This window comes from Podarcis vaucheri (genome assembly GCF_965113315.1).
Source record: "Podarcis vaucheri genome assembly, chromosome: 10".
Taxonomy (NCBI): Eukaryota; Metazoa; Chordata; class Lepidosauria; order Squamata; family Lacertidae; genus Podarcis; species Podarcis vaucheri.
In genome coordinates, this window is record NC_138748.1 from 38424680 (window position 1) to 38445154 (window position 20475).

The window sequence follows — 20475 nt, forward strand, 5'->3', positions numbered from 1 at the left end:
TACCTACAATAGAGCTAGTTAATAGTGCATTAATAAACTGTAGGTATACTTATTCCATCAGTGATGCAGCAATCAAGTGAAATGCTAAACACCATGGGCTGTATCTAATGTTAGCCCTCAGAGCAGCCTATTAATATTAAAGGACATGACTTAGATCTATTAATTTCAATGGGCCAATTCTGAGTAAAACTATTTGGAGACAACCTTGTATTTCTTTAGGTGACCACGTAAGATAAGGCAAGATTTTTTTTAAAAGAAATACACCTGTAAATGTTTAATCTTCATATCTTCAGACTCTATTGGGGTGGGGGGAAAGGCAGCCTGTTGATAGTACACTCAGATAAATGTTGCTTCACTTGTAATCTTAGCTAAAACTCGCAGGGTATAGATATTTGTTTTGACTATAAAGGCTTTTGAACCCTCATGACATCATAATTCCATATTGGACTATGTGTATTACTTCAAAATATAATGGAACCATGTACAGAATTTATCAGGCACTTATTGGGAGAACCCAAGGGCTAAGTGCACTTTTGCACTCCATTGCTACTGTGTTCCATGTGAAGTTCAGGGTTGGTATATTAATGCGAGGTCTTTGGTAGGAGTCCCCATATCCTAGTTTTGCTTGACTGCAACGGTCCAGAATTTCACATTACAGTTCAGCCTTGAAATTTTCGACCATTTTGCATCGCCAGCTCAGGAACCAGTCTAGTACGCTGCGGGTGTAGCACTTATATTCAGGGGGATACTCCCAGTGCCTGTGCACCTGTTTTCTCCCCCTTGCCCTACTGACAAATGAGGCACTCGGAGTACCAAGTGGATCTAAGGAAATGAAGGCGCCACTCATATTCCTTGGAGTTTCCGTTCCTTGAGAAACTGAAGGATCCGATATGGGAGATGCGCACCATTCTCTGTAATCCTATACCTAACGAAAGAGTCCTCCTGAGAGTTGCCTGTACACAGCTCGGGCGGCTGCCATCTGGACTGAACTGGATCGAGCCTTGTCCTTGCGCACTCCCTAAACTATGAAATTCTTTTGCCAATGCTTGCGCGAGTTTAAACTAGTCATCACTACAAATATGGCATGTTGGTTGGGGGGGAGGCAACTCTCATTGAAAAGAAAGGGAGGCGCTTTTCCCGCTTCCAAATTGCAAAAGCCTCTAGTTTGGGCGTTACTGCGCGAGGGAAGTAAGGCAGCCAGCCGCCTCAGGACCAGCTACGCCCTCCTCCTTTCACGTTAGGCTGAGGGGATCGGGGCCGAGGAGGCTGCCTCGCCTTAGGGCAGCCCCCTCCCCCCCCCCAAGATCAGCCCATGGAGCCTCCTCGCTTCGCCCCGCCTCTCCCCGCCAACCCCTCCTTTGAGGCGGGCCCTGCGCCTGCGTAGTGAGCGGCGGAGGCCGGGCCGCTGCGGGCGGGTGGAGGAATGCGCGTTACAGTTAAATAGTGGGTACAGCGGCCGCAGGAGCGGCGAGTGGCGGCGCTTCAGGGGGCCGGATGAGGGCGGCTGACTGAGGCGGGCGGGGCAGCGAAGAGATAGCGCAGCGCTTCTTCCAGCTCCGGGACAGGCGCCGGCGGGAAGGCGGCGGCGGGCCAGCAGTCGGAGCGTCTCCATGGCGCGGCGTGGACTCCTCCTGGGCGGCCGCGGCACCGGCAGCGCCTCCGCTCCTCGCGGCGCTCGGTCCCCCTGAGAGGAAAAGCGCGTCGTCGTCGTCTCCTCCTCCTCCTCCTCCTCCCTCGCTCGCTCGCTCCCTCCCTCCCTTGACGACGGGACTCACTCTCGCCCCGCCGCCGCCGCCGCCCCTCGGAGCGGGCCGGAGAGCGAAGCGGGAGAGCGCCGGGGCCTCAGCCGTCGCCGCGACTGGAATAGGCGCAGTGCCGGGGACCGGAGGAGGCGGCGGCGGCATTATTATTTCTGCCTCTATGATGAAGTTCAAGCCCAACCAGACGCGGACCTACGACCGGGAGGGCTTCAAGAAGCGGGCGGCGTGCTTGTGCTTCCGCAGCGAACGGGAGGACGAGGTGAGGGCGGTTTGGGGGGGGGTGTGGGGTTGGGGGTCGGGCCGCGTCTCCCTCTCTCCGGTGCCGCGCCCAGTTTCCGCCTCCCTCGCTGCCCACCCCGCCATCCCTTCCTTCCCGCTGCCTGGGACCCCCTTTGTGTGCGGGGCTTTGCGGAGCAGGCCGGGCTTGTCGCCCTCTCGCGATCCTCGAGGCTTCCTGCCCGCTTTCCCCGTCCCCGTCTCCGGGGCTGGGCTTTGGCGCGGGATGCGTGGTCGCCAGGGGGCTAAGACCCACTTTTCTCTTTCTCTCTCTCCCCCCCCCCCCTCCGAGGCAGGCCTAGTCGGAGGGGCCGAGGAGGGGGCCGAGCCCGCTTCTGGAAGGCAAGAGAGATGGGGTGACCCAAGGTCGGCTTATTTAGGTGACTTGGTTGTGGCTGGAACGTGGGGGGGGGGGGAGAGAGAGTGAAGCTGAAACTGCCGCCGGTCTTAAAACGTGGTGTGCTTTTGTGTGTGAGAGAGGGGGGGGGGATAAAGCCGGCTGGTCTTTTAGCCCGCCAGTGGCTACTTAACAGAAATGAAAGGGTTGCACACTGTGCCTTGAGCATTGCGCATCTTTAATACATTTGACACTAGCCGGACAGATCTGGCTGCCTCCGAAAACAGCATGGCTTGAGTTCAATGACCTCTTCTGCCACAGCGGGGAGATCGAGTTGCTTTTGTGACTGTCAGTTTTTACAGACACCCCCCTCCCGCCCCCGCGCACACACAGAGCAGAGCAGACAGGTAGGCGGCACTAGTTCCTATTTATGCAACAACAATCTGCATAACCAGCTCCTGTACATGACATTTCTTTTTTTTTACTCTATCTCTTTGAGATGCGTTCAGAGTAAATAGTTAATATCTGAGTTGTTGTCTACTGTTCAGTTGCTACCCAGTTAGCTCAGACATAGTGATGTGGTTTTGAAGCAGGTTTATAATGGCTCATTAGGGGTGACCACTTGAACAAAAGAGGGGATGGTGCACACACACCATTTGAATGGCAATGCCCATCAACTTGGGGGAGGGCAGTCCCCTCAAATATTGGGGGGGGGGCTTGGCCCCTAGGAGTTGTCTGCTATGTGGGTGATATTTAATACTAGACATGCTCAGAGTAGCCCCGCTGAAATCAATGCATTTAAGTTACAAGCGGTCTACTCTGATTGTGACTGATTGGATATCTCCCAGCGTGCTTGGATGAATGAATGTGTGTTTCAAACCTGTTTGTAAGGCAAACAGCATGTATAAATCAGACATGCAGATTCACTTTTGCAACAGGCTAAATGTGCATATTTCTGCATACAGTATAATAGAATCTAGTAACACTTAATAGGCTTTGAAATGCCACACTACCTCTGGTTTCAAATATATGGATATTGGGATGGATATACATATGCATGAACACTGATTTCTACTGTAGTTGTGATAGAAGTCTGCACTGAAAAAGAAGGTTCACCCCCTTTGAAATCTACTTTTGCTACCTTCTAGCCATATTTAGTTTTTTAACAGCATTACATTTTGCTGTTTTTCTTGCACTTCAAAGTAAGATAGCAAATGTGACCATGCATTAATGTAGCAGATGGTAAGTTAAAGGCAGTCAAGATTTTTTATATTTTGGGGACATATCAAGCCATTACTAAGTCTTCTAGAGCCTCTTTAAATAATTTTTCAAATAACCTGTTGTCACTGCCTGACTGTGTTTCTTCCTTTCTGCGTTGCTGTCCATAAGGATATGTGAGAGAACTGAAAATATGAGACTAAGGATACTCTCCTGTATATACATAATTGGGGTTAGTTCCCATTTAGCTCGGTGATCTGTTTGAATAAGAATTGGGCTGCAGGTTGGTGTAGCTTTTCAGCTGCTTTTTCTCCAGTTTCTTGAAAGGGAGATTACGGTCTCATTTATCATTTTAAATTGGGCTGTTCACATAAAATGTAAGCAGCAGATTTTTAAAAGCCAAGTATTATACTGTGGACCTTTATTGGAAAATACAGAATATTATTGTTCTATCCTTTGATTATATCATTTACCAGAAAAAAAAAATTAAACATGCCCGAGAAGTACCAAGAGCTATTTGCGATTTTGAGAGGCAGTGTAGTTGTAGGGAGAAACTGTGAAGCATTCCTGACTTCATAATACAGTCTCTACAGATTTACCTTTGCCAACACTAGTACACAATGGTTCTGTCACACAACCTAGAAGCAGTTCTGCCAAAAGTAGGCTTGGCTGTATCAGCTGTTAGGAAAAAGCTTTCCATATTCTGTGATGCAATTATACAATTCCCTGGTACAGTTGGATCTTGCTTCTGGAAGTATATGCTAGATGGGAAGTATAACTGAGGCATAGCATGATTAAAGCTGAAGTGGGTGGGGACTGCTAACATAGGGCAAAAAACCCAACCAAACAAAATGCATTTCAACCAGAAATATTGTGCCCCAGGTATTTAGCAACCAGAAATATTGCCTAGGCACATGGAACTACTACTTTTAGCTATTTTGTCTAAAAAGTTATTTTTGTGTAAACTTCTGTAGAGCAGTCTAAGCTAGTACGAATAGTTTCTGTAATTGCATTGTTTGAAACTTCACATTGCTGTGCTGGACTACTAGCAATGTGATTGAATGAGTCCAAATTTAAAGCAAAAGTACTGCTTTAAGTCTGTTGGCACACCTGAATTGTTCTGCTAAATATTGCCAGTATATGCTTCCAGTAGGCTTCTTGCACAGTATTGGGGCTGTAGAGGGAGCTCCAGCTATACTAAAAAGTGAGATACTCAGCATCTTTTAATTGTTATTTTAGGTTTAGGTAACATATATTCAAAGAATGAGACAGTAACTGTATTGTGGCAACTACTTGTCCTTGATGTTTAGCAGTTCTGGATGAGTGGCTTGAGAGATCCACTGCTCAAAACTCCACAGACACATATGGACAAAAACCGTCCGTTTTTGTGTGTGAACTAGTTGACCTCTAGTGTGTATTGGGGTCCTCCAGTGGTGGAGATAAAACTTAATTTGTCAGAGTTTCAGCAATGGCAGTAGTTAATTTATGTCTTTTAGTATTATCTTGAAACAATCCTGGCATATTCCTCTTTTTGCCTTCTCAATAGGATATTGTGTTTCAGAAAATTCTGCAAAGAATTTCTGTTCAGAATCCTTGCAAGAATCTTGGGTACAGTTTTGATGTTTGCAAAGCAAGGAGTTTTACTAGTCATCATGAAAGCAGAGATTGCAGGTGCTTTGGTAATATGAAACTAAGTGTTCTGTTAAGAAAGGACAAGATTTGCAGTAATCCTGTCTTTTGCAAGTGCCTGTTACATGTTCATTTCTGTGTAACAGTTTATACTTATATACTAGCATGCCGTTATACTGTCAGTTGGTAGAGACTGTTTGTGACTTTCAATTAGCCTCTGCAGGGTCTTAATTGCTTCCAGTAATGAAGAGAGAGTTGGCATCTCGTACATTTGATACAATTCAAATAGCTTTTTTTCTTCTTGAAGTGGGGCTGTTCTGGTCTGTAAGTTCTCTTGGTGAAAGTTAGTCCTCACACAGAAGTTGTAATGACTAAAAATCTATTTCCTATATAATAAAAAATGCTTAATATAGAAAAAGGAGTACTTACAACTTAACTCTCAGCTGAAATGGGACAAAACCATGTGGTAAGCTGGCAGCCTCTGGGGTTCTTCCTTCATATTTCAAGTTACAACATAGTACTCTTTATTGTCCAGAGGGAGAATGGTGCTGAAAAGTTGCCTTTTTCATTCCTGCCTACAAACATATGATAGCCAACATTGGTAAAAGCAGTGTAAATGACCTCTCTGCACTGTCCTTGCCTTGGCTGAAAAAAATGGAACATTTTGACAGTGGATACATGGAACTCGAAATAGTTTCTTAACATTTAGCTTACAAAGGTGAGTCTGTCAGTCACACAGGCCACTTTGGTTCAAGACCAGTCAGGTGGACTCTGGCTCAAGTGAATACCTAATGACTTGCACACTGAAACGGGTGAAAAAAGGTGTTTTGTGGGGGAGTAACCCTGCAGTCAGTCAGTTGCTTTGGCATCCTTGTTATAGTTACTGAAACCTCTCCAGCAACATTTAGTAGCTGCAGAAAGAACTTCTTGTTGGTCTGTCAGCTGCCCAGCAAAGTTAAGAGGGACTGTACTGTTCATAAAAGAGACCTGAACAGCCTTAAGCTACCAATGCTATTAGCTGTCTCTTTTCTAATTTCCTTCTTTAACGTCTTCCTTCACTTTAAGACTTTTTCTTGTTAGAAGTGAGCATGATCAGTGTAGACCTGCTAAACGTCAATAAACTAAAGACATGATTTTTGCCCTGGAGTAGTCACACTTTGTTTACTTATTTTTATGGGAAGTATACATTGTGCCATCAAATCACTGTTCTTTAGAAAGGGTAGAACTGTAGCTCCAACTTCTTTCTAACAAAGGTGAGCTTTGTGTGTCAAAAGGCTTGCCTGTACATCTTCATAATTCTGCCAGCACCGTTTTATTGGTATGTTCTTAATATTTAATTTAGTCTAGAATGCCATTTTTCTCACACACCATATGTGTATAAATAAAAAAATGTGCAGTAGAACATGTGATAGTGTTTAAATACTGAGCAAGGAAATGCTCAGGCATGGCTGATGATGCTTAGAATTTGCCTGGCTGGGCAAGTTGGCTGCTGAAGAGAGAATGAAGCAAGGATTTGTTTGAACACTCCAGAACTTTGGAGGAACATATTGTGGGATCTGCTGCTGGGAGTTGCCTCCCATTTTAAAACAATCTTGACAGTTGTGCAAGAAGTAGATTATATATTTTATGTTTTTGCTCTGTTGTGAGTTGTCTTGGGGGATTTTAATAGCCAAATGTGAGATTGAAATGCCTAAATAAACTAAAAAGCACTTTAGCACCCAAACAGAAATGTGCTCTCTCTTAGCTGTGTTATGCTTGCTAGTGTGAATGGAACACACCACTTTTTATGTGCATACATCCTGCTTCCACCCTGAGGTGTGGAAAAGTGTTCTTTGATTTAATCTGCATGCAGAATTGCCATGTTCGATCAGCACTAGGAACTATCAGTTTGGAAGAACCCAGTGCTGCGGCTGCTGTTTGCTCCCAAGCAATAGCAAACAGGTTTCTTGACATTTTCATTAAGCCTTGAAAGAAATCTGGAGTTTTGATAAAAGCATTGGGCGCATCTGCCAAGGTTGTTTGTTGATGCACAAGGTAGAATACAATAGATTGGTATCTGTGAGTATGGCAAAAGAATGCAGGTGGACAGGAATAGCGCTGTTCAATGCATTAGTACACATAGCACTATTCCTACTTTATTTCCTCTGGGCATACCTTCTTGGTTGTAAGTCTAAGACTGGGGTGAGGAATTAGATCTGGATGGAGAGTCCAGATTTGACCCATCTTCTCTGGGGCATTTGGCAGGTGGGCAGGGCACTGACCTGTCAACCCCTTGAGTCATATGATGTCAGGTGAATCAAAGTTCAAACAGCAGCTCCAAAGGAAGATTTTTCTTTCAGAGCCCTGGCTTGAATTCAAGCTGGGATTGCAAGCAAATACCTTCTAGGTGGGTGGAAATACTGGCTTTTATTGTCAAACACAGGCTTATCCCATAGATTACATAAGAGAGAACAGATCTCCACACCTGACATCCGGTGACTGACAGGTGAGCAAATGGCCTCTCATGCTTTATTCAGAGGTCTGGTGGGCCGCAAGTCAGAGAATCTCCAGCACTGTTCTAAGAACCAGTGATGGCACTTCGATGAGTTGGAAAATGTCTATAATAGGTCTCAGCACTATAAATAAGTGTCACGGTGAATGCGAATAGCCTTTGTGGAAATTTGTTGTAATTGGACCATACTTTTCTGGAGGGTAATCTTCCCAACTGTATTGATTTGTAGGAAAGCAAGACTATTGAGAGACTCCCAAATTATCCTGGATCAATCATGTTTATTTCTCCTATATAAGAAAGTAAGGGAGATTATTCAGTTCTAACATCATTATGAATCTTGTATTTTTTTAAAAAAATATGAGTATATGATAGCATGGTATATTTATCTTGTAGAGTTTGATCTGTATCTAATGAATCCGGCATGTGTTCTGAAACTCTTTGGATTACATTCAGTTTATTTAATATAAATACTTCAGTTGTAAACACATGCATTTTCTTCACTAATGCTAGGGTCCGTAATTCAAAACACTGTCATGTTATGATATGTCATGGCTCTGAATCTTATGTAATGGTACAAAGCCATGTATTTAAGCTCCAGACAGGACAAACAATGACTCCTTCCTCCCTGCACTAGTAACTGGGATCTATGTTCAGGCCTGTGATCAGTGTAAATGCTGATTGAAACAATTTCACTAAGCCGAGTGTTTTGAAACAGAAGAATAATGGTGTTCATAATTGTTGGTGGTTGCTCACATGACTATGGAAAACACTTAGTTCCTTCACTGAAAGGAAATTGGTATCCTCAGTTCATAGCTAGAGCACAAAACATTCAAGATACCTAAAAACGCACACAGCTAAAAACAGTTAAATTCTATCTAAAATTCTGAAATACTGTAGTATGTAAGGCAAATGCATTTGAGTCACTGGGTTCTTCCACACTTCTACTTGTTCTGCCGCTTTCCCCCAGGAAAACAGCAATTGGGTTTTCTGCAGATTGCCTTTTGTCCGCTTTAGTGCTAAAGGGTGGGTTTTCTGGTTGAAAGCGGCAGGCCAAAGCAGAACCACCCAGACCTTTGCCTAGAAAACACAGGGCAAGTGGAAGTGTGAAAGAGCCCTTAGCTATTCCATAAAAATTAAATCCAGTTTAATATGCTTTCCGTCTTCCTTGTGGTGGCTACATTAGAAAGTACAGGAGAATGCCTCTCATATTTATTTCTTGGCTTGGCTTTCCAACCAATGTAAACTTCATAAGACTAAAGTATGGAATGTAAAGAATTAGTTGCTTTGAATTGTAAGAATCCAAGAAGCCTGTACAGATTTGTATTTGCTTTGTTGAATCACAATCTAGCTTCCTTGTGTTTAATGTTTTAATATAATAGGAAAGGTAATGGTTCTGCATCTAAACCCTTGCATTTTACTGTAGAATGTGTGGCTGAAACTGCCCTCAGCACTAGGATGGAAGCAATCCTTTGTGGGCTGCTAGTGAGGCTGGTCATGACACACTTTTTCTTTAAAAAAAGAAACCCACTGAGTTCAGTTGAAAGCACAAGAATGTGCACAAAAGTGCACATGGAAAGTATTAGGTTTCTTCAACCTGTGTGCGCATTAACACACTGGTGCATACACAGATTTTCATGTCCAGAATGGGCTTTGGACTTCCACTGTAGAGACAGAGGAATTGGGTATCTAATGCAGTCTGTATTGGCCTGAATAAGTTGTCATCTTGGTCTGGGTTTCTCCAAGAACATTATCTTGATGTTCTGAATTGGGTTCTGCTTCCATTGTTACTGTCCTTCTACTTATTAAAACATTTGCAGTCGTATCTGAAATGCTTTTAATAGACAGCTATTTTATTTTTTGGGTAACTTAATTAGGTCATATTTTATTAAAACTGACAGTCTTGCAGTAAGTTGACTGTGAACCAAATAGGGAAACATCCAGGAAAGCATACTCAAAACTTGACATATTATCTGACTTTAATATGTATATAAAAGTTTGACGTATATAAAAGGGAAGGAGTGCAGAATTCTTGAACTTTATAGCTTTGAACTTTATAGCCTGTCACCCAAGCTTGCATCTGTTAACATATATTTGATATTGTTGGCTGCCTTGAGTACCATTTGGTGGACATCTTAAACATTTTGTTAACTTCACAAAATATCAGTCTGGTTTCAGTCTCACTGAGTTTTAATTCACACAGTCATAAGAAAATCTTTTTCTTTGCAGGTTCTTTTAGTAAGTAGCAGCCGGTACCCAGATCAGTGGATTGTTCCAGGTGGAGGAATGGAACCAGAAGAGGAACCTGGTGGTGCTGCTGTCAGAGAAGTCTATGAAGAGGTAAAGAATTTAGAACTCTCAGCTTGAAATGCTGTATGGATATGCATTCTCTGAATTTTAACAGATGACTCATTTAAGCAAACTTAACTGAGAACCACATAGACAAGGGCTACTCCCCTCCTAGGAAAGGCATGTGGCAGACCTGTTATAAATGACAGTAGCCATCCGCATGGCTGTTCTCGTGTTCATGAGATGCTGGCTATAAAGATAATAGCTTACTGAAAGAATTGAATTGTTCCTAATTTAAATGAAACACTTTCCAACAGATGCCTATCAGCTGGGTCTGCCAAACACTTGAGACCACACAGGACTCTTCTGCTTTATTGCATGGTTAGAGTTGTTTTTCGGGCTACAGTTTCTTCTAATCTTGATAATTCCACAGCCATCAGACATTTGTGTGTTGGTACAGGAGAGGCAGCCCTTAAGTTGTGGAATTCCCTCCCCACAGAGGAGGGACACCTTCATTATATGTGTCTGACACCTTCCTTACATAGTTCCTGTTGTTTGCTTGAAGAGGCCCCTCTTCACTCTGGCCTTTGAGTTAGATATTTATAGGACTCACCCTATTCTTGTGCCTGTAATTTATTTTAAACTGTTCTTAAAAATGCATTTCTAAATTGCTCCTTGTAATCTTATGGCGGGTAGTGAATCAAATAAATAAACTGAAATTTCCAGGATGTGCTACTTAAGAAGCACTTATCACAGAATGAAATATTCTTTGTTTGAATGTATGGATAATCTTAGAAGTTTTAAATCTCAGCTAGGAAATAGTTTACAGTATGTGCTGAGCACCTCTAAGAGATGTTTGAGGCCCAATCCGGAAAGAGAGGAGCACTAAATCATGTGCATTCATCAAGATGCAGATATTTCTGTTCCTAATTACCAGAGTGGGGGAGTTTGCATTGGCTAAATATAGCCTCAAATCATTAATATAAAAGTTTTTAAAAAGTGGGAGCCAGAATGGAACTAGCTACATTATTTAAGTATGCTAAATTCCTACACACTTTTTGCTTTATTACTCACATGCTTCCTAACTGTAAACTCTGTAAAAGAAAGAAAAGCAGATGCTCTATTAGAAGCTTCTCAAATTTAGTTGTGTGTCTGAAAAAAAATTGATAATCAGAAAAATGTGCTCCCTGCTCCTTAGCTTTCAGGAAAACTAAAGAGACTCTTGCTAGGGCACAGATTTAATAGATCATGAAACCATTATTGGACATGCTAGTAAATTAAACATTGGTTTCAAATATTGTAATGAATCCATAAGAATGATTGCTTGTGGGGAAAATATCTGATTATCTTTATTCCTTGCAGGCTGGAGTAAAGGGAAAACTAGGCAGATTGCTGGGAATATTTGAGGTGAGCTGTTTAATAATATATATTCTGTGATGTACATGCTGTGAAATGTAGTTTGCATTTCTAATACGGAAGGGGTGGAATCTTGGAAAACAGGTATTTTAATTAAGGACTGATAATTTGAATACCTTCTACACTTCATATATAAATAAGTCAGGTTTGGGAATAGAAAAATATTGACATTCATGTACAAAATATTTATAAGTAGGGAAGATATTAAAAGGAGCTGATTCAGTAAATTGTGCTGATTGTGATGGGGACACTATCCAGTACCTGTATAATGGGTGAAAATATAGTAGAATAAGAATTGTCTCTAGGATCCCATTTTTGCTGGTCTGCAAAGTGACTGACCTAATGAATGCAACAAAGATTTGAAAGGAAATGTGATTAGGATTGGGGTGTTTGTATAGTTCTAGTTTTCAAGCAGTGAACAGAGAGAATGTTAGTTTAACTCCTGGATAGATGCTGTAATCCGCAGTTCCTAATGAAATATATGCAGATAGAAAAAGTGGAGTCCTGTTTCTAACATCACAGATGATGATGATGATGATCACTATGATTTTGTACCCCCACCTCATCTGACTGGGTTGCCCCAGCCACTGTGGATGGCTTTCAACAGAATATACAAAAACACAACAGAACATCACATATTAAAAGCTTCCTGGTGCAGGGCTGCCTTCAGATGTCTATGAAAGGTCATAGAATTATTTAACTCTTTGACATCTAATGGGAGGGTGTTCCACGGGGTGGGGCTACTGAGAAGGCCCTCTGCCTGGATCCTGGTAACTTCACTTTCCACAATGAGAGAGCTGCCAGAAGGGCTTCTTCAGAGTCCAGTCTGAATAATGGGGGCATAGATGCTTCTTCACGTATACAGGTCTGAAGCCATTTAGGACTTTAAAGGTCAATACCAACACTTCGAATTGTGCTCAAAAACGTACTGGGAGCCAATGTAGATGTTTTAGGACTGGTGTTGTGGTCCCGGTGGCTGCTCCCAGTCACCAGTCTAGCAACCACATTCTGGGTTAATTGTAGTTTCTGAGTCACCTTCAAAGGTAGAGTGTATTGCAGCAATCCAAATAGGAAATAACCAGACCATGTCTCAGTCTGGTGAGACATTGGGCAGGAAGGCAGGGTCTCAGCTGGTGTACCAGATGCAGTTGGTAGACAGGTTCCCTGGACACAGAATTGACCTGCGCCTCCGTGGACAGCTGTGAGTCCAAAATGACCCCCAGGCTGTGTACCTGGTCCTTCAGGGGCACAGTTACCCCATTCAGGACTAGGGAGTCCCCCAGAAACAGTACTTCCATCTTGTCAGGATTCAAGCTGAATCTGTTAACTGCCATCCATCCTCCAACTGTCTCCAGACCCTCACACATGCCTCAACTGGCTCCAATTTAAATGAGAGGTAAAGCTTTGCCAAGAGAACTCATAGCTGCCTCTTAGAAGACTGACATGTTTCTGTACTGCTACCAACAGTATACATTTGCTTTTCACTTGTTTTTCCATTGGCTTTTTAGAAAAACAGTTCTAATTTACATTCCCCCCCCCCATTTAAACTATTGAATTTGTATGTGTACCATTGTTTTTTTAAATGATCTTGTTGCAGTGTTTGAATTTTAGGCACCTTGAGGGCTATATTATAGTGGAAAGATAGTATATTAGTGATTCTAAGTAAATAGCTATCTAATGTTGCAAGTGTGAATTAATATGTCTGTTCTCTCTTCTTCCTACTGAAGCAGAATCAAGACCGGAAACATAGGACTTATGTTTATGTTCTTACAGTGACTGAAATCCTGGAAGACTGGGAGGATTCGGTTAATATAGGCAAGACATTTTCAACCCTGCATGTGCTAAGTGTGTAATGCAGTATCAGAACCATGCTATTTTTAGGACAGCTTTCACACAACTGGTGTTCAAGAAGCATGATGCTGCTGCAAGTTATTAAAATTAGAGGTGTACTGAAAAGGTTCAAAGGATAACTCAAGAGCAGCCAGCACCATTTTCTTTTATCACTAATTGGCCACTGCTCTAATAGCCTTAATAAAATAATTTATGGAAGTAGATAAATTTTGTGTTTGATTCCAGTTTGACACTCCATGGCAGGCTGTTTTTACAGATACTTTAAACTACTAATTGGTTGAAAGAACTTGGGATAATGAGTAATATTCAGAATGCCATATACTTCTAATGAATCAGAACAGGGTAAGATAGTAGATAAAAAGCAGGCTATTGCTTGCTGGCAAGGGAACAGATGGACAAACTAACTTTCATGTTAATTTGCACATAATTAACATAATACATTAATAAAAGTAGACACCAGCCTGTTAGTCTCACAGTGAACCATTCAGCCAACTGTGGTAATTAGAAGCCTTTATTTATAGCTCCAAATGTTCATGATCCTTATTCAGCACCTAACATCATAAGACCAACTTAGGAATTTTATGAACAGAGTTGAAGATCTTGGCTGTCTGTAGTTAATACCCTTGTTTTTCACAATTCTGCTTGCCGCTACTAAGTGGGTGGGTCTCTGGGGGATTCTTTAGAATGTTTCAGCCACATTTGCCCACTTCATTTTAAAGTTGACAGATTGTAAGGTTCAAAATGTCCACTATTTGAAACATTTATTCTTTTCATGTAGGAAGGAAAAGAGAGTGGTTTAAAGTCGAAGATGCAATCAAGGTCCTTCAGTGTCACAAGCCAGTACATGCAGAGTACTTGGAAAAATTGAAACTGGGATGTTCACCAACCAATGGAAATTCTGTGGTTTCTTCCCATCCTGATAACAACTCTCTATATGTTACTCCTGCACAGACTTCTGGGTTGCCCTCAACTGTAAGATAAAATTCAGCTACTTTTTTGTTCACCATCACAAGGGGAGATGTGTTAGTGGTCATGTGCTATGTGTATAGTCATTTAAATTGAGTGTGTGAACACTTTATGTTCAGACATATACATTCTTTCTTTCTTTTTAGCAATGTTTAATATTTCAACAAACCAAAGCCATACAGGGAATTCTAAAAGATGCCTTAAATGGTCCTCTTTGTGGCTTTTTAAAACCTGATTAAAAACAAAACAGGAGTGAATTTGTAATTTGGCATTTGAGTTTGGCTTAATTTTGTTAAATTTCCTAAAAATCAAAAAATGCTATTTTTGGGAAACCGTTTTTAATTTAGTCATCCTTATTTCCCTACTTCAGTACAAAATTTGTTGGACAAGTTAAAAGGCAGCAGAAACCAACAAAGAAGTGCCTTCTATGTAAAGAAGTGTCCTCCCCAAATATTTCACTTACAAATCCTAACCAGAGTAGTGCCAGCTTGTCTGCCTCTGCCAATCCTTCACACTGCTCTTGCTTACAATTAGCCAAACAGGCAGATTCGAGAAAAATGCTAACATGCCAACCCCTTAACCTGCTTGCTCTCCTCTTGCCAAAGTCAGCCTTGGCTTTCTTTGCTATTCCAGCAGGTGTTGATTCACTACTGGGGACCATCCCAGTTTCTTCCAGCCTGTTTCCAAAACACATGATTTGGATCACTATTGGGAAGATAACTGTCCTGAGCTTTAAGGAAAAAAAGCAGACTAAATGGGGTTCTAATCCTGTTTTAATGCTTGCAACTAAAATATGGCTATAGAGATTCTCTAAATTATATGAAGTCTAATTTCAGAAATCTCTAAAAGCATTTACTGTACGCTGAACTTTCCCTTGATCCCTCAAGTCATTACTGTGGTTGAGGTAAAGAACTACCTCTATTATGAAACTGTCTCTTCTCATTCTTTCTATGTAACATAAACCCACTGTAAATAATCCAACTGGTGTATAGTGTAAAGTGGAAAGAAAAGGTAATGTAAATACTCTGTTGCTCACACCAGTAGGTTACTACCTAGGACTTCTGTGTCTTAATAGCTATGTAACCAGCAGAAACTTTAATAGCTCACTCACTGAATCTTCACCTAGTGAGTTCCTGCTCATCACATAACAGATAAAGGCACAGGAATCCTGTCTGAGAAAAAGGTAGCAAACTTACACACTAACTTCCAATATATTGGGTAAAAATGCTGCTATAAATTAACCCACGTGCTGTTACAATTTTTAAGGAAAATATTGGTGCCATATGCTTTCCTTCTAGAAACATGTGGGAATCACACATAGTGCCATAGAAATGCATTTAAGCAAGGAACATCAGTAAGAGGTTTGGTTGTGAGTGTTGCTTCAAGAGCCATAAGTACTATTAACTGGAGATGGACTTGCAACATCTTGCTCAGGTTAGAACTTCCAGGAGTTACTGGCTTCAGAGAATTTGAGTGGAGCCGTAGATGTCATCAGTTTTGTGCTTGAAGAGCCTTACTTTCCATATTCTGATTCAGATGGTCAAAAGAACATTCATAGTAGACTGGTGGCAGACCCATCAATGTGAAACCTTGTACACTAATCGGATTAAGGAAATGACTAGTTAACAAGTATGCATTTTTCCTGATTCCTAAGTCAGCACTTCAACCCCACACTCTTATTCAGTTATCACTAACCACATGATGATGATAATATGAGAAATGTCTCTTGTTCATCACAGTGATGGAAGTAAGAGCAATTTTAATTAGTTTTTGGTTACTATAACTGCTTTCATCTCAACTTTTGCTTTTGGAACATAAAACCAAGGCAAGCGTAGAGAAGCTACATATTGGTAATGCATGAATACTTTGGTTTCTAACATTTATGTGTTATGTAAAAATGTACAGTTGTCAGTGCTAACCAAATCAAAGGTGATGGCTTATAAATACTCCAGGCTGCTGTGCCACATACAGTTTTAAATATATTGGTGTACAGATCTCTTCTGCCTATGCAACTTCAGATAAAGCCCCTTATTCATACTGACTTCTAAAGTCTGTCTTGCAACATAACACTGGAATGACAAGAGGTCCACTGTATTATTTAGCTGCCATTGTTGCATTTTCACTTATAGACAAGTGAACACAGAAACATTGTCTATTTCTGTCATTTGGAAGAATAGACCGGACAGCATGAATGTGTCAAATAACAGCTAAGACCTCTTCTGTCAAGATTAAACCATAGTCAAATAACTCCAGTAAGGGGTTCAGGGTTGACATTAAAATGCTGAGGGATTAGTATATAGTGAAGCATTCTTGTGGAACTAGGCCAGTGTTCCCCCTAAGTGACCTTTGAACCTGTAGCTGGCTTCACAAGGCAGGGAAATAAAAGTTGACTAGGACCAGATTCCACAGGGCAGTCTATGTCATCAGTATCTTAAGACATGGTTTGCAAAGTCAGAAGGTCATTACCAGAGAAGTATAGGCAGGTCTTGACTTAATACAGTGGGAGTTTGTTACAGTGAATAGTTAATTGGGAACATGCCATACCAACATTGCAAGAGTATTTATGTAGGTTATAGAGGCTATTAAAAGTAAAAATACCATCCTGAGTGCTTATTGCAGACTAACCAGGGCTACTGTCAAAATGTTGGAACAAATGCGCAACATGCTTCTGAGAAGTAAAACGTTTGAAGGAAAATTACAAGTTAAGTTGTAAACATTTTGAGCTGTGTGCATGGCTTTCTTTTAAAGATTGATGTAAGAATTTTGACTTTTTATATCTGAAATGATCCTCCAAAATAAAAAAAAATTGAAACACAATCTGCAAAGACTGTAGCTTCTTTATGTAGCAATAAAATTCAGATTTAAGTATTGGGAACAGTGGTCTCCAACTCAACATGTGTTTGAGAGTGGCTCATTCAAATCAAGTGTATTGCAAAGTCTGTAGTAGAAAACAATGTTGGAAAACTTAAAAAACATGAGTGACTTTTACCTCCTTCTGTGGCCTGGAAGTTTTTCTGTGCTTGTAGTTGAGGGCAGGGACCACATCTTAGTGGTACACAACATGCTTTGCACCCCAAGAACCCCATGGCGTTCAGTGGGATTTACTTTCAGATAAACCTATACAGAATTGCTGCCTATTGCCTGTATGCCCAAGCTACTCAAGAAGAAACGCTCTTGCTTGCCTCCCATGTCCCTGACTGTTGTTTCATTTTGTGGATGTGTCCACAAACTTGAGAATTTTGCTTACAAATACTGCTTAGTGGTTAGGCTCACTTCCTGCTTCTCACACCCATTTCTGACATCAGCTACATGCTATAAACTCACAAGTGACCTGCAGTGATGTCACGTGGAAATGCTATACTTGTTCTTGTACCCGAAGGGGCAGTTATTTCAGGCCCCCATCTCTTTGCTCCTGGTCTACTTTAACCCTACCCGCTGCACTTGCTGGGTATGAGGCTATCTCCACTAGGGGGAGAAGGGCTCGATCTTCATTGAAATGGCAAACTTCTACCTGGGGTTTGAGCAATTTAGTAACTTCTCCCCACCTCCTGCTCTCGCTTGTTCTCTGCTCTGCTTCCTCTGACATGTTAGGATGCACAACAGCATGTTGTTGTCTATCCCAAGTGCATCTGTTCAGTGATCCAGCCAGTGTGGAAGCAAAGCCTTGTATAAGTCTGGACCACACTTTACCTTGTAGCACTATGTATGGCTCACAGAGAATGCCTCTCCACTCCCTTCTCTACACTCCTGATACATTACCTCACTCTGCTAAATCTGCAGTTAGCAGATTTAAAGAATAAGGACTGCTTAGCAGCTCTGATCAAGCATGTTATCCAGTAAAGGGGGAGGGGTTGTTAACAAATATGTTTAAACCACGGCATGGATGCCCACCCCACATACTCCTCTCAAGGACATTCCCACAGCTCCCAATTAATACATTCAGCATTCCACTGAACTTTTCCCCTCCTGTGTGAAAGGAAACAATGGAGAAAAGCAAGTATCTGCAACTGCACAGCAGAAGTGTGCTTGGCCGCTTATGTGAGCCTGTAACTTTCCCTCACTAGGCAATGAGTTGAGTTACTCTACAATTTTAATCTCCCACAGGTACTGGGAGTCCACTGAGACAATAAGGTGAGTGTATATTTGTCTTTTAATTTAATTTATAAACAATTTCTACTCATGTCACTCCTAAACTTAAGACATTTGACCAGCAACGTTGCTGTTAAATGGAATAGTTTCACAATCCAGTCACAATACCAGAAAATAGAGCTTCTGTTCTTCTGGATAGGGTTGTACTAAACCTGAAGGACCAAGGGGCGATCTTGGCTCAAGCTTTGCCAGTAGAGACTGAGGTGGCCAACTTCAGTTGGTATGGCAGCTGTGACCCTATCTGAACAGCTACCCATGCTTTGGTAACCTTCAAAATTAAATGACTATTATACTTGAGCTTCAGCTTTAAAAATAATCGGGAAACTTACAGAGTTTAGAACACAGCTGTGAAAGATTGCGAAGACTGAGCAGTATGCGCATTAACCGTTGTGCAAGAGCACTAGCTCTGGGTTTATTTGCAAGTCCAAGTTTTGACTTTTAAAAAAGCTTTTACATTATGGCTTGCAACCTGGTAGGGCTAATCTGCTGCTCTCCACTTATTACTTGACTCCAACTTCCATTGGCTGTATCCTGCATAGTCAATAGGGACTCCCAAGATCTAGTAGGCTCTCCATTTTCCTGAATCTTAATGCACCAAACAAATCCTTTCTTAGAGACCTTCTGTACTCCCAACACATGAGGTGCAGCAGATGGCTATAGGGAAAGAAGTACTTTCCCATCATGCCAACTTTGGAATGCTGCCCCCCCCCAAAGCCTCAGCTGGCACCCACCCTGGTGGATTTCTGTTACAAAGCAAAGAACTTCGTGGAGTCTCAGGATTTGTTATTGTTCAGCTTAAATTTATGTACTTTTTTGAGGTAACTTTAATTTTGCACTTCTAGCTTGCATTTCTGTATTTGTACTTAGGTGCACTTGATTTTAAACTTTGCTGATGGCACAATAGAAGTATCCTAAACAAAATAGGGAAACATTTTTGGGCCACTAAAACTTCAATATGAACCAGTGTGCTTTCTGAAAAGGATAGGACTTCTTTCTTGTCACATGGAAAATTTTTCTTGCGAGGGGAGAGGTTATTTGGTAACTTGCTTTCCCCCCCCATTGTACAAATATGCTTGAAAATTTACTGTGCGAATACCAATCTTTAAAATGAGAAGCTCACTGTATAATGAATAATCACTCTTCCTTTTATTCAGTGTCATAACATTACAGTCAGAAGATGTTAAACAGAACCTATCAGGCATTTAAAAAATAATCCTGAACATAGGAGGAATGTACATTACACTCAGATATACATGATTTCTAACCGTATTAGACCTGAAGATTTTACAGTAACCATAATTTGCTGGGCATATGCTTCATTTAAAAGCATAACATCCACATTATTTTAGGCCATAATTACACTTGATATTCAATATGTTTACTCTTGTAAAACTACCCATGCAAAGCATGGATTTATTTGTCACTGGGGTCTTCCTTCTTTCAAGAACACACACAAGAACTATATTTTTATCAGCTAAAGGAAAAAGAGTTATCGTGAACATGGTTTTAATTTAAGCCAAGGCTTCATACATCAGTACACATGCCAGATAACTGGCCTGAATATTTATTAGCACCAAGATTAATATGAAACACCTGTACTGTAATTCAGTAGAGGAACCCCATCTTTCTACCTAGCCCTATCATAAAGCAAACATACGTAAATAATTCTACTTGGTTTATTAGTATCATACAGTGGGACAATTCCAACCAGCTGAGATGTACCGAACAAGATGACCTATTTATTGTTGATAGTCTTTTTAGAACTCCTTTACAGATAAAAGTTGTTAGTTCAATTAAACACAGATTCAAGTACCTTCAGTGACTCTTTAGCCACATTCCTTGACCTTTTTTTTTAAGGGATAAAAGACTAGTTCTTAATGTTTACACTTCATTAGGAGAAAGATTCAGGTGGAAAATGGAAATTCAAAACCAACCCTTGTAGTTACTTTAATTACTGCTCTCAACATTTAGAGCTACACAGGGGCTTTTTGGAAATTTTACTCCTTAACTGCAGTCCTAAAGGAATGCCTAAACTCCCAAGTTTTGGCACAAGAGCTGTTTTTCAATGCACACATGAAAAAAATATAGCATGCCTA

The 20475-nt window shown here is 41.3% G+C and overlaps 1 protein-coding gene across 2 annotated transcripts; it reads left to right on the forward strand.

Annotated features, from left to right (window-relative positions):
* The first annotated feature begins 1398 nt into the window (after nt 1-1398).
* Nucleotides 1399-17047, forward strand: NUDT4 (nudix hydrolase 4). Of its 2 annotated transcripts, none has more exons than XM_082241054.1 (5): nt 1399-2019; nt 9938-10048; nt 11360-11404; nt 13141-13228; nt 14043-17047. In XM_082241054.1, exons 1-5 carry the CDS (start codon nt 1921-1923, stop codon nt 14243-14245), a joined length of 546 nt encoding a protein of 181 aa, XP_082097180.1. In that variant the 5' UTR covers nt 1399-1920; the 3' UTR covers nt 14246-17047. The 2 variants fall into 2 exon arrangements, with proteins under 2 accessions (XP_082097180.1, XP_082097181.1); XM_082241055.1 differs by having other exon boundaries at nt 1402-2019; nt 13144-13228.
* The last annotated feature ends 3428 nt before the right edge of the window (nt 17048-20475 follow it).